Source organism: Nelumbo nucifera, chromosome 8 (assembly GCF_055504915.1).
Source record: "Nelumbo nucifera cultivar China Antique chromosome 8, China Antique-T2T, whole genome shotgun sequence".
NCBI lineage: Eukaryota > Viridiplantae > Streptophyta > Magnoliopsida > Proteales > Nelumbonaceae > Nelumbo > Nelumbo nucifera.
This window is the reverse complement of record NC_142656.1, coordinates 54,198,774-54,214,497: the sequence shown is the minus strand read 5'-3', so window position 1 is coordinate 54,214,497 and position 15,724 is coordinate 54,198,774. Positions and strand designations below refer to the sequence as shown.

At 36.4% G+C, this 15,724-nt stretch overlaps 1 protein-coding gene across 1 annotated transcript in view; it reads right to left on the bottom strand.

Annotated features, from left to right (window-relative positions):
* The window catches only part of LOC104601626 (L-arabinokinase-like), a 51,825-nt gene extending 37,700 nt beyond the window's left edge, over window positions 1-14,125 (bottom strand). Inside the window, exons 1-15 of the mRNA XM_010265039.3 lie at window positions 13,916-14,125; window positions 13,683-13,816; window positions 13,199-13,306; window positions 13,029-13,097; window positions 12,710-12,793; window positions 12,453-12,529; window positions 12,075-12,141; window positions 3,483-3,540; window positions 3,287-3,354; window positions 3,140-3,202; window positions 2,754-2,807; window positions 2,540-2,642; window positions 2,346-2,455; window positions 2,132-2,251; window positions 195-251 (exon numbers count right to left, since the gene is read on the bottom strand). Coding sequence (XP_010263341.1) covers window positions 195-251; window positions 2,132-2,251; window positions 2,346-2,455; window positions 2,540-2,642; window positions 2,754-2,807; window positions 3,140-3,202; window positions 3,287-3,354; window positions 3,483-3,540; window positions 12,075-12,141; window positions 12,453-12,529; window positions 12,710-12,793; window positions 13,029-13,097; window positions 13,199-13,306; window positions 13,683-13,787 — 1,143 coding nt within the window. The 5' untranslated portion in view covers window positions 13,788-13,816; window positions 13,916-14,125. The remainder of the gene's footprint in view (window positions 1-194; window positions 252-2,131; window positions 2,252-2,345; window positions 2,456-2,539; window positions 2,643-2,753; window positions 2,808-3,139; window positions 3,203-3,286; window positions 3,355-3,482; window positions 3,541-12,074; window positions 12,142-12,452; window positions 12,530-12,709; window positions 12,794-13,028; window positions 13,098-13,198; window positions 13,307-13,682; window positions 13,817-13,915) is intronic.
* Window positions 14,126-15,724: the final 1,599 nt, after the last annotated feature.

The window sequence follows — 15,724 nt, the reverse complement described above, 5'->3', positions numbered from 1 at the left end:
ACTGACACTACTATAACTGAAACAAATAACTACACATGCTGTCCTACGAACACAGTGGGGACCACTGCTGTGGGGCCCACATCAGTGTTCTCTACAGGTTTCTTGTATTGTTTTAATCTTTTGGTGATAAAACATTTTCATTCATTTATCAAAAAAAAAAAAAAACAAGAACAAGTGATCAGCATAATGCTTACCTTATCTGAAACATAATTTTTGCCAATAGCAGTATCCTGTAAGATGCGAGCAGCAATCTGAAATTTTATCAGTAGAATACATTAGTTAAAAATATGAATGACTAATGTGGATAAGTATACTACCAATTAATAAGATTAATAGAAACAATGTAATAGACATCAAGGGAGCTGGGTCTGCTAACAGTATGTTCAGTTCTGATTTCTGCATAGAGTTCTTGTTTTGGGATGGAGGGATTGGATGCTTTTCTAGGGTTGTTATTTCTTTTCATTTTTGTCTTTTTTTGGCAAAAAATCTCGTCTCAGCCTTTTTCTTGCACTTTGTGCATCTCTCCTTTTGCTCTTTCTAAATAAGATTTTAGGTATCTATTGAAAAAGTCAAATTGCTCCACAAACAGAAGTCAAACTATAGCCTAGCTTAACTATATGCATACTGGGTCAAGAGTTCCTTTATTTCCTTTTTAATCATTGAAGGACATAGAAAGATCTCCATCAAACCCATAAAAAAGTATTGAAATCCAATATAGAACATGAAGAATAGTCAATTCAAGAGTCCGGATCACCTGCCAACGGAATATGTTCCAACACCCTACCAACATCATCTGACACCATACGTCTCATACATAATGGTTCCCACTTTTATGGTAGGCCCCAGTTTCAATGTGAGATGTGTGATTTCAGATCAAGTTGGTGGGGTGTTGGAACATGTTTTATTGGGAGGAGATCCAACTCGAAACTCAAACCACTCAAACAAGAAAAGTAATTTGCACCTCAATAAAACAAGAAACCAAACTAAAATCCTTGACCCACAAGGATGAAACTATTTTAGAACTGTCCTAAATTGTCAATGCTAGTGAGCATTGAGCCAACAATATCTAAAGGTTGTAGAAATCAGGCTTTGCTGGATGACCAAACCTTACTCAAAGTTTCAAACAGGTGTAGTGTGGCCCAGATTCTGAGAACTAATGTATATGATGAAAACATTGGCAGTGCAAAGTAGAAGGGTGAAATTTAAATTATAATATCTCTCAAAGAACCATTCAACCTAAAAGCTTAAGCTGTTAACTGAGGTCCATGAATAGGCTTTATTCTCTAACATGCCTCTTCACACGAGAGCCCATTGGGCTTGAAGTGTGGACAGCACAGGTCCACCCATACCTTGTGCTGAAACTTAATTAATTATAATGGGGTGACGAGAATCGAACACTAGACCACTTGGTCAAAGTGGCTCTGATACCATCTCAAAGAACCATTCAACCTAAAAGTTTAAGCAGTTAAGTGAGGTCCATGAATAGGTTTTATTCTCTAACAATATCATATTCAATCACACCATCAACAAGGCATCATCCACTGAAGATCATACATTGAAACTATCTGGCCATTTATTTAATTTTTCTCTCTCATTTTGCATTATACTTACTTTCTACAAGGGTCACACTACCATAAAATTTAACCTCTGTTTTTATCTACTATTACCCCTTCACACCAGGTTAGGTTTTCTGCCCATTAATATCAAATTACCAATGAATTCTTTGATCTCATCACTGATGAAAAAGCTCATGCTTTGATCTAGGTATGGAGAGTAGTGGGTTGATTCCCAGATTCATCTTTCTGCAGCAATGCTCTTAGCTGTTGTTGTGTTGTGAACTAATTTACCAATATCACATTAATTGAAAATCGAGATGTTTTCAGTTAAACAAAATTTTTTGAACTTGTTCTTTGGTGATTAATGACAATTTAATAATTATAATTAAAAGAGAAATTTATGTTTTTTCGAACCACAATTATTAATAGATTGCTTTTTAATTAACTCACCCAGTATCATTGACTAAATATCCTCAGTTTCACTATAAAATAATCATCTGAACCACTGAAGATGTGTAATAGTTAATGATTGAACTCCACATTAATGACGCAGATCTACAAAGCAGGTCAAGTACCTCGCCACCATTAATGCCTCCCTCATAGCATGGTTTGAGACTGATAGCACGTTCAAGGTATGGTGTCCAGTGTCCAATGAGCAGGTCTCTCCTAATCATCTCAACACCACCTTGGTAGTGCTATATATCAAGCAAGGTCAGGATGCTAATCAAACATTTAATAAGGACTAATGTGAAAGGAGTGGCATCAAACATTTGAAGCAATTGATTGTACCTCAAGCATGTTTCTCAAAAAAGGTTCTTCATTAAAATAATCTCTGCGTACAAAAACAAATGGCAACTTGTATGCTAGAGCTTCACTGACTGTTCCATATCCAATTTTTCCTGAAACGACAGACTGTAAAATTAAACTTCAACTTTCCACCAAAATGAGTTGCTTTGACTCGTAACAAAAATTGTTTTGTATACCAAGCATGCAGTCAGATGCTGCAATCAGATCAGGCGTATAAACATCTTTTGCAAGCTTGATGAAGTTTGGGGGAAGCTCTTGGTCATCAGATGCGCCACATACCTGTTTAAGAGAAACATTAAGCATCTTTCTTATCAATTCATAGGAGAGAAAATTGCACAAAAACATAAATGATTGGACCATAATGTTGGATATATTTCATTCAGAAAATACCAGGCACATCCAACTAGCGGGCAAATATTCCTGCTTCAACTTCCAACCTGCTGGCTGCAAATGGTAGAAAACAACATAGAAACAAAATCAGGAACAAAGAAAGATACTCACATTTAATTACTTAAAAAAGCATCATTATCAACTCAGCAAAGTATCATCCTTGACATTCATCAATTAAATGAGATGAAAGAAATGGTGACGGAACTAAAGCAAACACTAATGTAGAAGAAATCCAAATTAAATGAAATACAGTAAAAATTTCAGATTTTCTAGAACTTGGTAATGAACTTTTCAACATAAAATTTCCTTTGATCTTGTCAATGATAACTTCTTAAGACATTCAACCTACAAAATTCAATCAACTTGCAGTGCAATAAAAATCTCACCTGTCCACCAAAGTTGAAAATAACTAACTTCACATCATCTCCAATCCCAAGCTCCTTTCTTACCTGTACCCGGAGGATTATGAGAAGGTCCCATTATGCAATAAAGTATGCCTTGAAAGAACATTAGAAAAGTTTCATGGCCTAAACCTCTGCTCGGGACTTGTGCAACCTCCTTACAACAAGGGGTACATCAATAACATCGCGAAAAGCAGGCACTGTATGTCAAGAAATACAAGTTAGAGTCGGTAAGAAATGATGTCCTATAACAGATGAATAAGTACATAAGCACAAATTTAAAAGGGAAAAAACACTTCATTGAAGCAATGAGCTTGAACTAACATACTTGGGCAGTACCCTGGTAGACGGATCAAAAACTCACAATGAGAATAATCTTCAGCTATCTGTATAAATTTTCAACAAACCAATCAGAAGGAGATAATCTCCAAGAAAGACATTACACTCAACATATAACAGATATTTTAATTGGAAATCAACAAAGCAGAATAGTAAGGCCCCTTGTTTAGGTCAACACAAACACAATACAGGATTGACCTTACACCATCACAAATTTCATCCCGGAGGCTCTGTCTGGTCCTTAAATTGTCTATTTACAAACACAAAAAATTGTAAATAGACAATTCTAAGATTGTTTTCATCAATAAGTCAAGAAACTGTTTGTGCAAAATATTTCTTTCCCTTGCTTTTGGAATGTATTATAGTTAGGCCCCCCAAATTCCATTAGGAAGTTCATTATCCATTGACAAGGAATTCATTTTAAGATTAGCAAAAGTAGGTGTTATTGGAAAACTTTTACCATGCCATTGTGTGGAACATCTGGGAAGAACATGGCAGGAGGATTTTTCAAGAGAGATCTTACTTGGAGACAAAGGTGGCCCTTCGTGCAATGATTGGGTTGCTTGCTCCATTGCAACATGGGTGAGCAGATTTCAGATCTTGGAATCGGCCTCACTGTGTGTGCAGGGGTAAGGCTGTGCAAATCTGTTGCTCCCCAGATCCTGCATTGCTGGGAGCCTCGTGCACTGGGCTGCTCTTTCTATCTTCTTACTTGGAGATGCCTGTTTGGTTCACATCCGGGGGCCCATTTCTCGTTCATTCTTGCCATTATTGCCAAGGTTGGGCAGGAATGGGCCAAAATGATATTTGGCATGGACACTTTTTTTTATAGGTAAAAACAAAAAATTCATTAAAATAAAAGAAAAATACAAGATGATGATGATAAGGCACCACCAATTACAACCATAATGAAAGGATCCAAACTCAGAATAAATTTTCCAAATTACAAATCTGAATTCCTAGCACTTCCCCTTAATTTTCCCCCAGTTCCTCTTTATCAATATGTCTAAATTCTGGACGAACCATAACCCAATCAGCAACCGACTTGCTTACAGCAGCTACTATCCTGTCCATGTTATAGAATCTGGCATAAAAAATTATTCTATTCCTTTCCTTCCATATGTTCCAACTTCCAACAATATTGTGAATGGCATGCAGCTCCAAATCACCTTAGTCTTCTTGGAACCTCTTAACTTTGGCCAAGCAGAAAAGATTTCTGCAGCTGAATTTGGATGAAAATCAGGTACCCCAAACATTTTGGTGAACAATCTCCAATGGAAGTCAGCAAACTTGCATTTGATCAACAGATGTCTGACATTCTCCTCTTGTTCCTCGCATAGGCAGCACCTATTCGCCATACTGAAGCCTCTTGATTTTAGATGATCCACTGTTAGAATACTGTCCATCGCCTCTAACCAGGCAAATGCTTCTACCCTTGGGGGAACCGGATTTCCCCAAACTCCTTCTGACTGGTTTGGATCTAAGCTGCTTCTGCTAAGTACTAGATAACAGGATTTCACTGTGAATTTTCCATTTGAGCATTCCTTCCACCAGAGTTCATCCCTCCTCTGAGGAGAGATCTTCACCTCCTCTAACTTCCCTAACAGTCTTATGCACTCCACCTCTCTATCCAGCAAAGACCACCTGAATTTTGGACTCCAGATCAACTGATCTCCTCTTCTTTCGTAGCAGTTACTGATGGTAATTTCAGCCTCAGCCAGCTTATACAATCTTGTGCACAACTCCATCAACTTGCCATCCCCCAATCCAATCATCCTCCCAAAACCAAATTCTTGTACCATCTCCTACTAAGAAGCTTATTAGGTTTCTGAATTCCCTAGTGAAACTCATGATCCTCTTCCATACACTCACCCCATATGAAAACCTTACTTCTCTAGGCTCCCAACCCAACCTTACCACCCCATCACCACCCTCTTCCACGAGGAATCCTCTTCCCTCCCTAACCCGAACCTCCATAACCATTTCCCCAACAAGGCCCTTTTGAAAGCTCTCACCCTTCTAATCCCTATCTCTCCCTCTTTCTTTGGTCTGCATACCTTGTCTCACATCATCAAATGGAATTTCTTTCCCCCTCCCCCCCTCCCAGTCTCTCCAAAAGGAAGTCTCTTTGAACTTTCTCTATTCTTTCGGCCACCTATGATGGGATTTTCAGCAAAGACAAATAATAAGTTGGAAGACTAGAGAGGAATCCTCTTCTCTCTCCCACATCATCACCACCCTCTTCCACAAGGAATCCTCTTCTCTCCCTAACCCAAACCTCCATAACCATTTCCCCAACAAGGCCCTTTTGAAAGCTCTCAACCTTCTAATCCCTAGCCCTCCCTCTTTCTTTGGTCTGCATACCTTGTCCCACATCATCAAATGGAATTTCTTTCCCCCTCCCCCTCCCCCCTTCCCAATCCTCTTCTCTCCCTAACCCAAACCTCCATAACCATTTCCCCAACAAGGCCCTTTTGAAAGCTCTCAACCTTCTAATCCCTAGCCCCTCCTCTTTCTTTGGTCTGCATACCTTGTCCCACATCATCAAATGGAATTTCTTTCCCCCTCCCCCCCTCCCAATCTCTCCCAAAGGAAGTCTCTTTGAACTTTCTCTATTCTTTCGGCCACCTATGATGGGATTTCCAGCAAAGACAACAAGGCACCAGAATTTGAAGCCACTCCTATTGGCATACCCAAATATGTGAAAGGAAGCTTTCCAATTCTGCATTCAAAAGCATTGGCACAGTTCAGAAGCACTTCCTCCTCAATATCTCCCACTCCTTCACTACACTTTTTGCAAGATTAACCTTCAGACCTGATAACAGTTCAAAATTTTCCATAAATGCCCTCAAGTTTAACACTTGTTCAACCAAAGCATCCAGGAAGATCAGAGTGTCATCTGCATACTGCGGAGGAGATATGCAAGGACCATCCCTTCCTACCTTAAAACCCTCAATTAAACCCCTTTGTCCATTTCTCCACAAAAGTAGGTTCAGAACCTCTATGACCAAAACAAATAGCATTGGGGAAATTGGATCTCCTTGCCTCAAGCCTATTGATGCTTGAAAAAACTCCGAAGAAATTCCATTTGAAAATGAAACTGTGGACATGCATGCATACATCCAAGATCTCCATCTTTCTCCAAAACTTATTAACCTTTGAACTTCCTCTAAAAGGCCCCATTTAAAGTGAACGTACACTTTCTCAATGTCAATCTTACAAACTAGGCCCAGTCTCCCACTTCTTAATCTGGCATCAATGCATCCACTTGCCACTAAAACACCATCTAAAATCCGTCTTCCTTCCACAAACGCCATTTGTGACTCCCCTACAACCTCATGTAGAACTCTTCTCAACCTTTTTGATAAAAATTTAGCCAACAGCTTATATTGGCTGCTAATTAGACTTATTGGTTAAAATCCTTCAGATTCACTAATACCTTCCTTCTTTGGGATCAAGGAAATAAAAGTAGTATTTGTTGATTTCTCCAACTTTCACTCTCTATGGAATTCCTGAAACATCAGTTCACAGTCTCTTTCCAGAAGGCTCCAGCATGACTTTATGAATGTAAAGTTGAAGCCATCTGGCCCCGGGGCTTTGTCCCCATTTATGCTTTTAAGGCCTCTTTGATTTCCTCCAAACTGAAATCACTTTCAATCTAGGAAATTGATGTTTCATCCAGATTTTTGGGAACCAGCTCCCCTAGCAACATCCAATTCCATACTCTTGAAGTATACAGCTTCTTATAGAAATCCACTACATTCTCATAAATTCCAGACCACTCCTCCACTACCTCCCCTCTACCTGAATTCTTGAGATTAAATTTTTTTCCTCCTTGCACTAGCATAGGCGTGAAAAAACACTGTATTTTTATCACCTACTTTCAGCCAAGTCAGTCTGGACTTTTGTCTCCAGCTTTCCTCCTCCCTATGAATCAAAATTTTCAACTCTAACTCCAATCTGTCTCTCTCTGCTCTCTCTTCTCTATATAGATCCCCCACCTCTTCCAGCCTATCTAAGTTAGCCATTTTCTCTTAGATTTATTTTTTTCTTACCCCCACATTACCACTGACACATTCCATCTCTTTAATTCCTCCTTCAGAAACTGCAACTTTCTGACCAATTTCAACCCCGATGATCCCTCCAATTGCTTTCTTCACCCAATCCAGGAAATCTGGATGATCCATTCACATGTTCCCAAATTTAAATGGTCTTGGGCCTGAAGTCACTACCAACTTTCTGAGCAGAACTGGCTTATGATTTGACATAATATATAGCAAGGCTTCTTGGATCACTTTACCTATGTGGTCCACACAATCTCTAGTATATAGGAATCTGTCCAGCCTTCTTAAAATAGGAAGAGATTGACCATTCTTCCAGGTATATCTGCACCCATTTATGGGTGGGTCAATTAGCCCTTTTCTCCTGATAAAATCCCCAAACCTCCTCATTCCTGCACTTTCACTTTCATCCCTGCCCCCTTCCATCTCCCCCACTCTTCTAACTATATTGAAGTCTCTGCTCAAACACCACGGACCTTCCCACTCCCTTCTCGCTTCTTCCAGCTCCTCCCACATTTCCACCCTTGCCCCTTCTACATTTGGACCATAAACATTTGTGAGTCCCCATTGCCATCCCCTTTCCACCATCTGAAAGGAAATTGAGGTGGAATATCTCCCTTTTTTTACCCCCATTTTGCCGATACTTCCGGAATCCCATAACACCACCAAGCCTCCTGAGAGGCCCTCCACATTACCTCTGCCCAATCTCCACTACTTGAACACCCCAAATTCCATTCTTCAAGATCATGTCAAAGGCTTCCAGCTTAGTTTCTTGTAGTAGCACCATATCAGGAATGTGAATTCTCAAAAAATTCCTAACTCCCTTCTTCTACCTTCTCTCAGCCCTCTCACATTCCACGCAATCAATTTCTTTTTCTAGGCTTAAATTCCTGCTCATTTTTGGATAGAAATTGAATAGGTGTCCATACCAAAGAACCCAGATGAAATGTGATGACATGTTCTGCATATTTGAGAATACCTATTCAAGCTAATAAAGAGCAATGTTGGATAATAGGCATTCATTTCCAAGTGGGACCCACAAATTATGTTCGAATTTCACATGTAAGGCCCACCAGTTCTTTTATAGAAATTTCTCATATATGTTCAAATTTGGAAGAAATGTAGTGGCATGTCCCACCAATTCTTTTTATAAAAATTTCTCATATATTTTCAAATTTTGAAGAAATGGGGTGACATGTCCCACATATATGGGGCCCACCAATTCTCTTGTGAGGCCAACCAATTCTCATGTGGGACCACTGGTTTCTCATTTAGGGCCCACCAATTATGTTCAAATTTCTTATGTAGGACCCACCAATTTTTTATAAAAATTTCTCGTATATATGGATAGTAAACAGCAAGACCTTTGCTTGCTATAACCTGGATGACCTGCAGAGAAACTGGCCAGAACTTATGCTTACTACTCGGGCTAGCCACCAGCCTCCCATTACGATTGCCCCTAGGCGTGAGTTGCCACCTCTCAAACAGATTAAACAGAAACTAAAGCATAAAATACATAAAGGCTAATACAAAATTACAGTTGAGCCCAGAACAAAGCTTCCCTATTTGCCCCCTGTTTTTCCAAACAATCAGAAAAGGCATTTGATGATCTCCCCACCCCTTGTATCTTATAGACATATTCCTTGTCACCCATTGTATCTCCCCACCCATTGAATCAATTGGCTGATAGATTAGCTAAATCTGGGTTTGAAGGGAGTAATTGTACAGTTTAAATACAATGCCAATGAATTAGTGGGGTTTGTTTTTTGCTTTTGGTTGGCAATGCACTTTGTACATCCTGTCCCCTTTTTTGAGTAATGAATATCTGTTACCTTTTCTCAAAAATAAGTCACCAAACTATACCATGACTCTTCAAGTATACTTGAAAACCATTTACCTTATAAATAGCCTTATTATTTTTTCCTGCCAAGTATTTAGAATGGATTTTACCCATTTACCTTATTGAACAATTCAATGGATGAACCACTTCATCAAGTGAAGAGACTATTCCTAATACTAGATAACAGAAATGACTGACATGATTTAATTTGTATATCCTGCTATCCTGGTTAGCCAACAGTGTGAAACATTTCTGGTCAATCTTCCAGATCTGGTCTATTTGAGGCTACAGGAATGCTCCAAAGGACTTGATTATTTGATAAATTAATCTAACCAACACCTCAAAATCAATAATTTGTGCTTGGAAAGATCATGTTTTCTCTTACCAAACTCAACACAGTTTGTTGTGGTTGATAAGATTGTATTCTATTATTCTATCCCAGTTATTTTGGATTCTAGAGTTCATTTCACAATGTATAGTTACAAGTTACAACCATGAACTACCATTTTATCCCAGTCTTTCTTGCCTTTTTTTAGTATAGTCAATCTACTTGATAGGGTCTATTTGAGATTAGAAGAATGCTCCAAAGGGCTTGATTATTTGATAAACTGATCTAATCAGAACCTCAAAATCAATAGTTGTATTCGAAAGATCAAATTTCCTTTACCAACCCCAACACAATTTGCTATGGTTGATAATATTATACTCTACTATTTTATCCCAGTTATTTTGGATTATGGAGTTCATCTCACAATCTAAAGCTCTACCTATGAATTAACTTGCACATTTTTGGCCAAAGGTTCTCTTGCTAACTTTTGTTATGAGGTAGTGGGTGGTTATATAGAAAGAATTAGAAACCACAAAAGTTGTAGGTACATTCCCTTTTCAATTGAATTTCATAAGCAACTTAATATGAGAGTTGCCTTGATTTGTTTGCATTTCTTTCTTTCCATTGGTCTAGAGATACATATCAAGTTGCCAACTCAATTTGGATGAATTTGTTCACTTCGATAGGACACTGTTAGGTGAAATATATGGTCATTACCAATTTCATAATTAAATGGAAAACCAGCACCCTTTGGTTATAAAGGCAAATAGGATGTTTTTTTTTATCAATTTCATTAGAAATATTTAAAAATTACAAGATAGGGAGAGGTAAACTGTCTTAACTCTCCACAGACAACAACTATTACAATTGAGCCCAGAACAACTTCCTCGCCACCCCTTGTTTTGCTAATGCATCAATAAAACCATTTGCTGCCCTTTTAACCCAGCTGAACTGCACTTCCATATCTTGAATCATCCAGCTTTGAATCACCTTCTACAACCATCCACTTCAGATCTTTTGCCTTTTGCAATCCTTCCATAACAGCCATAAACTCAGCCCTTAGGGAGTCACCTATTCCAATCAGGCCTGAATATAGACTAAAGGTCTTGCCTTTATTGTCCCTAAACACCCCTCCAATACCAGATGGGCCTGGATTCCCAGCACTACTCCCATCAAAATTTAACTTAATGTAGTCAACCATTGGAGGAGACCAAGCAGGGCTTATATTAGAATTGTGGCAATCAGAACTAGCCACTTCCTTCCATTTGTTCATGATATCACCTGTGGAGAAATCAAGGCAAATAGGATGTTGACACATGTTATATGTTGGTGTATTTGAGGAAAGATGCAAAATAGAATCTTCAGGAGAAGGGTTCTCTCAACTCAGTCCATTATTTGAAGCATATCTTATTCCATTTCATCCTGTGCATCTGCCTCCAACACTGCAAGGGGATCAAACTAAGTGGCCAAGTTATACACTGTAACTAGGTATCACCTATCACGGTCCTTACACCATTCACTTCCTTCCAGGGTGAATTACCTCAACTAGGTTTGAGGATATCTATTTAACAATAATGTGGTGATAGTTTATTGTTTTGTAGAGTTCGAGATGCTTAGTCTACTGTTCTGGATGGGTTTGCTATAAACTAAAGGCTCTGGGCTATTTAGTTGAAAAGGATGTCAAAAATTCAAATAATTAAGGAATCACCAAGAGTTTTGAAAGCTAGAGTCTATTGAATTCCATTAAGAATTTCATGTATTAGTACAATCCACAAAAAGGGCATTTCCTGTGTGTGACAAGAAGCATTAACCAACTGAAGATGACTTGCCAAGTATTTAATGGAGTGGTGGGTAGAGTTTCTATATCTAAAGCCTCATCCACAATGTTGTAGTCCTCTTAATGAGGTATATTTTGTTATCCATCAAAGGGGAAAGAGAAACAAAAAACTGCTTTGCCTGAAACTTAGTTCTTCCATTCAAAGAAAATTGGAATGTACTGTTTTTACAAATTTAATTGTTTTACCCAAAAAAGATTGGCTGATTGTATTTTAACTAATCCAAGGAAGATAACAGATAACATATATAACATTAGGAGTGATAGAGACCTAAAACTAAAGAAAAAGGAGTAACCGACCCCTGAAAGAATCAACTTTCTAACCGCTCAAGTGGGAGGATTTGCGAAAAAATTGGATTCATTGTTTCAATTAAGTGTATTCTTTGGTTTTGGTTGTCACATATGGTTCTCTACTCTACACTTTCCTATATTAATCACTACAAAGTTTCGGCTACCAATTAAAAAACAGAAAAATGGAGGCCATTTCAATTTATACAGAATAAGATAAAAAAGTTCACCTGCCAAACAATTGAACGATGATTATATCCAGCAGCCATAACATATTCTGCATAGATGAAGTCCCAACTGTAGAAGTTTCATTGAAATTAATTAGGACTGGTTACATAAATCCTGAATTACTAAAGTCCGAAATGAAAATAATAATATCTCCCCAAAATGGAAAAAATACATCAATTTTAAAATATTTTCACAAAATTTCTGCAAAACTTTGTACCTGTTTCTTTTTTTATATAAAATTGGGAGCTTTCATGAATATTTTTGATAAATTTGTAAAAAAAAATTATGTATACCTTTGCCACAGTAACAATTTCAGTTGCACAAAGGTTAGTGAGGTAAAAGTCAATAAAGATCTAAATACTATCAGGATAAAAGATTACCTAAAGTTGGTGACACAAACAGAACGGATCCCAGCATCTGCTGCTGCTCGGCAAGCAACAGGAACAACATCCGAAACCTTTCCACAAAAGCACTAATAAGCATAAAAAATGCTACCAAAGACAGCTCTTACTGATGGGAATATAATTCCAATATAAGCTACCCCATGTATATACTAAAGTATATCAGAAGTTGGGATAACATAGGCAAATTACAAAAAAAAAAAAAAAAAACAAAACAAAAGAAAGTACTCAAATACCACTAAGTCAGCTTTGATGGAGTTTAGCCACTCCACTTCGGTTGCTAAAATAGAAGCTCGAGGTGCCACAGCTGTCTGTGAATACTGTAGCAACATATCAAAAGGAAAGGAAAATAAAAATCAGTGCATAAGAATGATAAGGTCTAAGAAAAACTAGAATAAATATTATGAAAGGCAGCAAGTAATGTGAGTTCTCAAGCATAAGGAGAAACTACCATGGACAACTTTTTAGAATTATCACTACAGCAGAAATAAATTTTAGAATTTTATAGTTATCTAAAACTCACAGTCCTTTCTTATTCCATCATATAGACAATACCTTCTCTAAGGAGGCAAGACGATCAACTGTTAGAGCATCAGCTTGAACAGCTCCACAATCCAGCAAAACCTGTTAATCCGTGATAAATTTTTTATTACAATGAAAGTATGGAGTGAAATCCAAACAAAGAGGGCGTAAACCATGGGAAAGATCATTTCTTTGCAACTTACCTTGCGAATGAAGAGCCTTGGAGACTCTATTTCTGTAGTGAAAACAAAGTCAGGAGCACCAGTAACCACGTGAACATCATGCCCAGCTAAAATGAGATGCCGAACAACCTGGGAAATAACAACTCAAAAATTAAACAACAGTTGTTCAACTCATCACCGCCTCCGCATTAAACATTAAAAAGTTGAGGAATCCAAACAGTCGCCATAGCAGCAATTCCTCAAAGTAATTGGGCAAATTCAAATAATAGCGAATTCAAACATTCCACAAAATCAGGAAAACATGATCAAATGAACGCTGTTTTACAGGAAAAAAAAACAGAGCCAAAGCCAATAAGACATTAATCAAAAGGTCATCCCTGATAATATCATAGTCATCAAAGAACAAACTCACACCCCTTTATCAAAATGCATTCTTTCGAACTTCCATAGATTGAAGAGCCGAAAAACAGTGGAGAGAGAGAGAGAGAGAGAGAGGTTCACTGACCTCGACAACGCGAGTGGCATGACCGAAACCGTGACCAGTGACGTAATACGCAAACACGAGATGCTTTCGTGATGCGGAAACATGATCGCCGTTGTCGATCCTCATTTTCTCTGGTCACAGAGAGCAGAGCAACCCTAGAAAAGGAGAAGTGAATTAAAGAAAAACAAGGGATATAGATCAAAAACCTTAACCCCAAAACCATTTATATAGGATTTTGCGAATTCTGACATTACCGGAAGGTTGGCGGGTAACCGTTATCTCTCAGGAAGCAGTGTTTCGTCCGGAGTGCTAACTCAGAGTCAGAGAGCTGAGCGACTCTCTATAACGTCTGTTTTTCCTATTTTTCTCGTTTCCGTTTTTATCCTTACATTTTGGTTTATTTCCATCCGGTTTTGAAGTGGGAATGCAGATGCAGGACTCTTGGGACAGGTCTGGTATTTCTTGAGAAGAAATAATAGTTTCGAGGTCGAACAATTAAAGTTGACATAATTGAATATATGACTTGGATAACATTTACGTAACAAACTTGACTCGGCAGAGGCCTGATCTCTCTTCATACCCAAGAATATAGGTAAAATTAAGTTCAATCTTCACCGTCCATCTCATTATCAGATGTCAACATCTGATGACATGATCTAGGGTTGCAATTTGCAACTGGTAAGTCTGGTATCCGTCTATTAATTGGATCGAATATGGATCTACCCCATCCAATCTGATATAATCCCTATATATTCAATCCAATTTAATTGGATTTAAATGTATATATTTAAATTTTATATGTTATCTATGAGAAAAGTTGGGTTGGATGAGTCATTGGTTCAAGTTTGGAAAAGATATGATATCTGAAATTGGGATCATAAATGTGGTAGCCAATTAGGTGTTATTTATCAAAATTTATGGGTGGGTTTTGATTGGTCAAAATTTTTCATACAATATCTTTTCTATATTAAAATAAGGAAGTCTACAAATTTTCTTCTTCTTTTGAATTTTTTATTTTTTGAATTTTATGTTATTTTTTGAAACAATCAATGAGATGTATCTTCCCAAAAACCTAAATAATCTCTTCTCCTAAATTTTATCCTAAACTACCTCCACCATTATCCCCCAATTTCTCTTAAATTATCTCTATATCCTATTTATCTTCTAAATTACCTCTAATTCCTTATTTGTCTTCAAAATTATTTCTAATTTAGTAGAGAGTTTCTCTCCTAAATTATCTCTAATTCCTATTTATTCTCTCCCTCACTTTCTATCTATATCTATCTAAAGAAAGTTTGGATTAAAAAATTTAAAAATTATTTAAATATTCTAACAAAATTATATAATAACTTTAAAATATTTATTAAACACAAAAAGTAATTTTATATTTGTACAAAATATATCACGAAATTATGTACCAACAATTTAAATTCTATTTTCCAGATTATCAATTTAAATGTTATTCAAATAATAAAAATTTAACATTAAAAATAAATCTTATTTAATATTTCAATAAATAAATATCTTAAATAGAAAAATATTATAAATATATAAATAATTATATAAAAATATTTAATAATATGTAATAGCTTTAAATAAATAAAATTCAAATAAAAATTTTTTAAATGTTTTACATATATTATTTAAATATTTAAATAACTAAATATTTAACATACCTAGACTTTAAATAGTTAAAATAACAAAAATATATAATAAATTTAAAAAATTCTTAAAAGTATAAAAATAATTATAACATAATATTGACAATAATAATAATTTAATATCTTACAAAATTAATAATGAAATTATGTAGCAATAGTATAAATTATAATTTTATGGATTATTCAATTCAATAAGTAACAAAAAGTTTTAAATATTTTACATATTATTTAAATATTTAAATAAATAAATGTTTAACATACTTAGATTTTAAATAGTTAAAATAACGAAATTACGTAAAAAATTTAAAAAATATTCTTAGAAGTATAAAAATAATTATAACATGATATTGAAATTAATAATAATTTAATATCTTACAAAATTAATCATGAAATTATGTAATA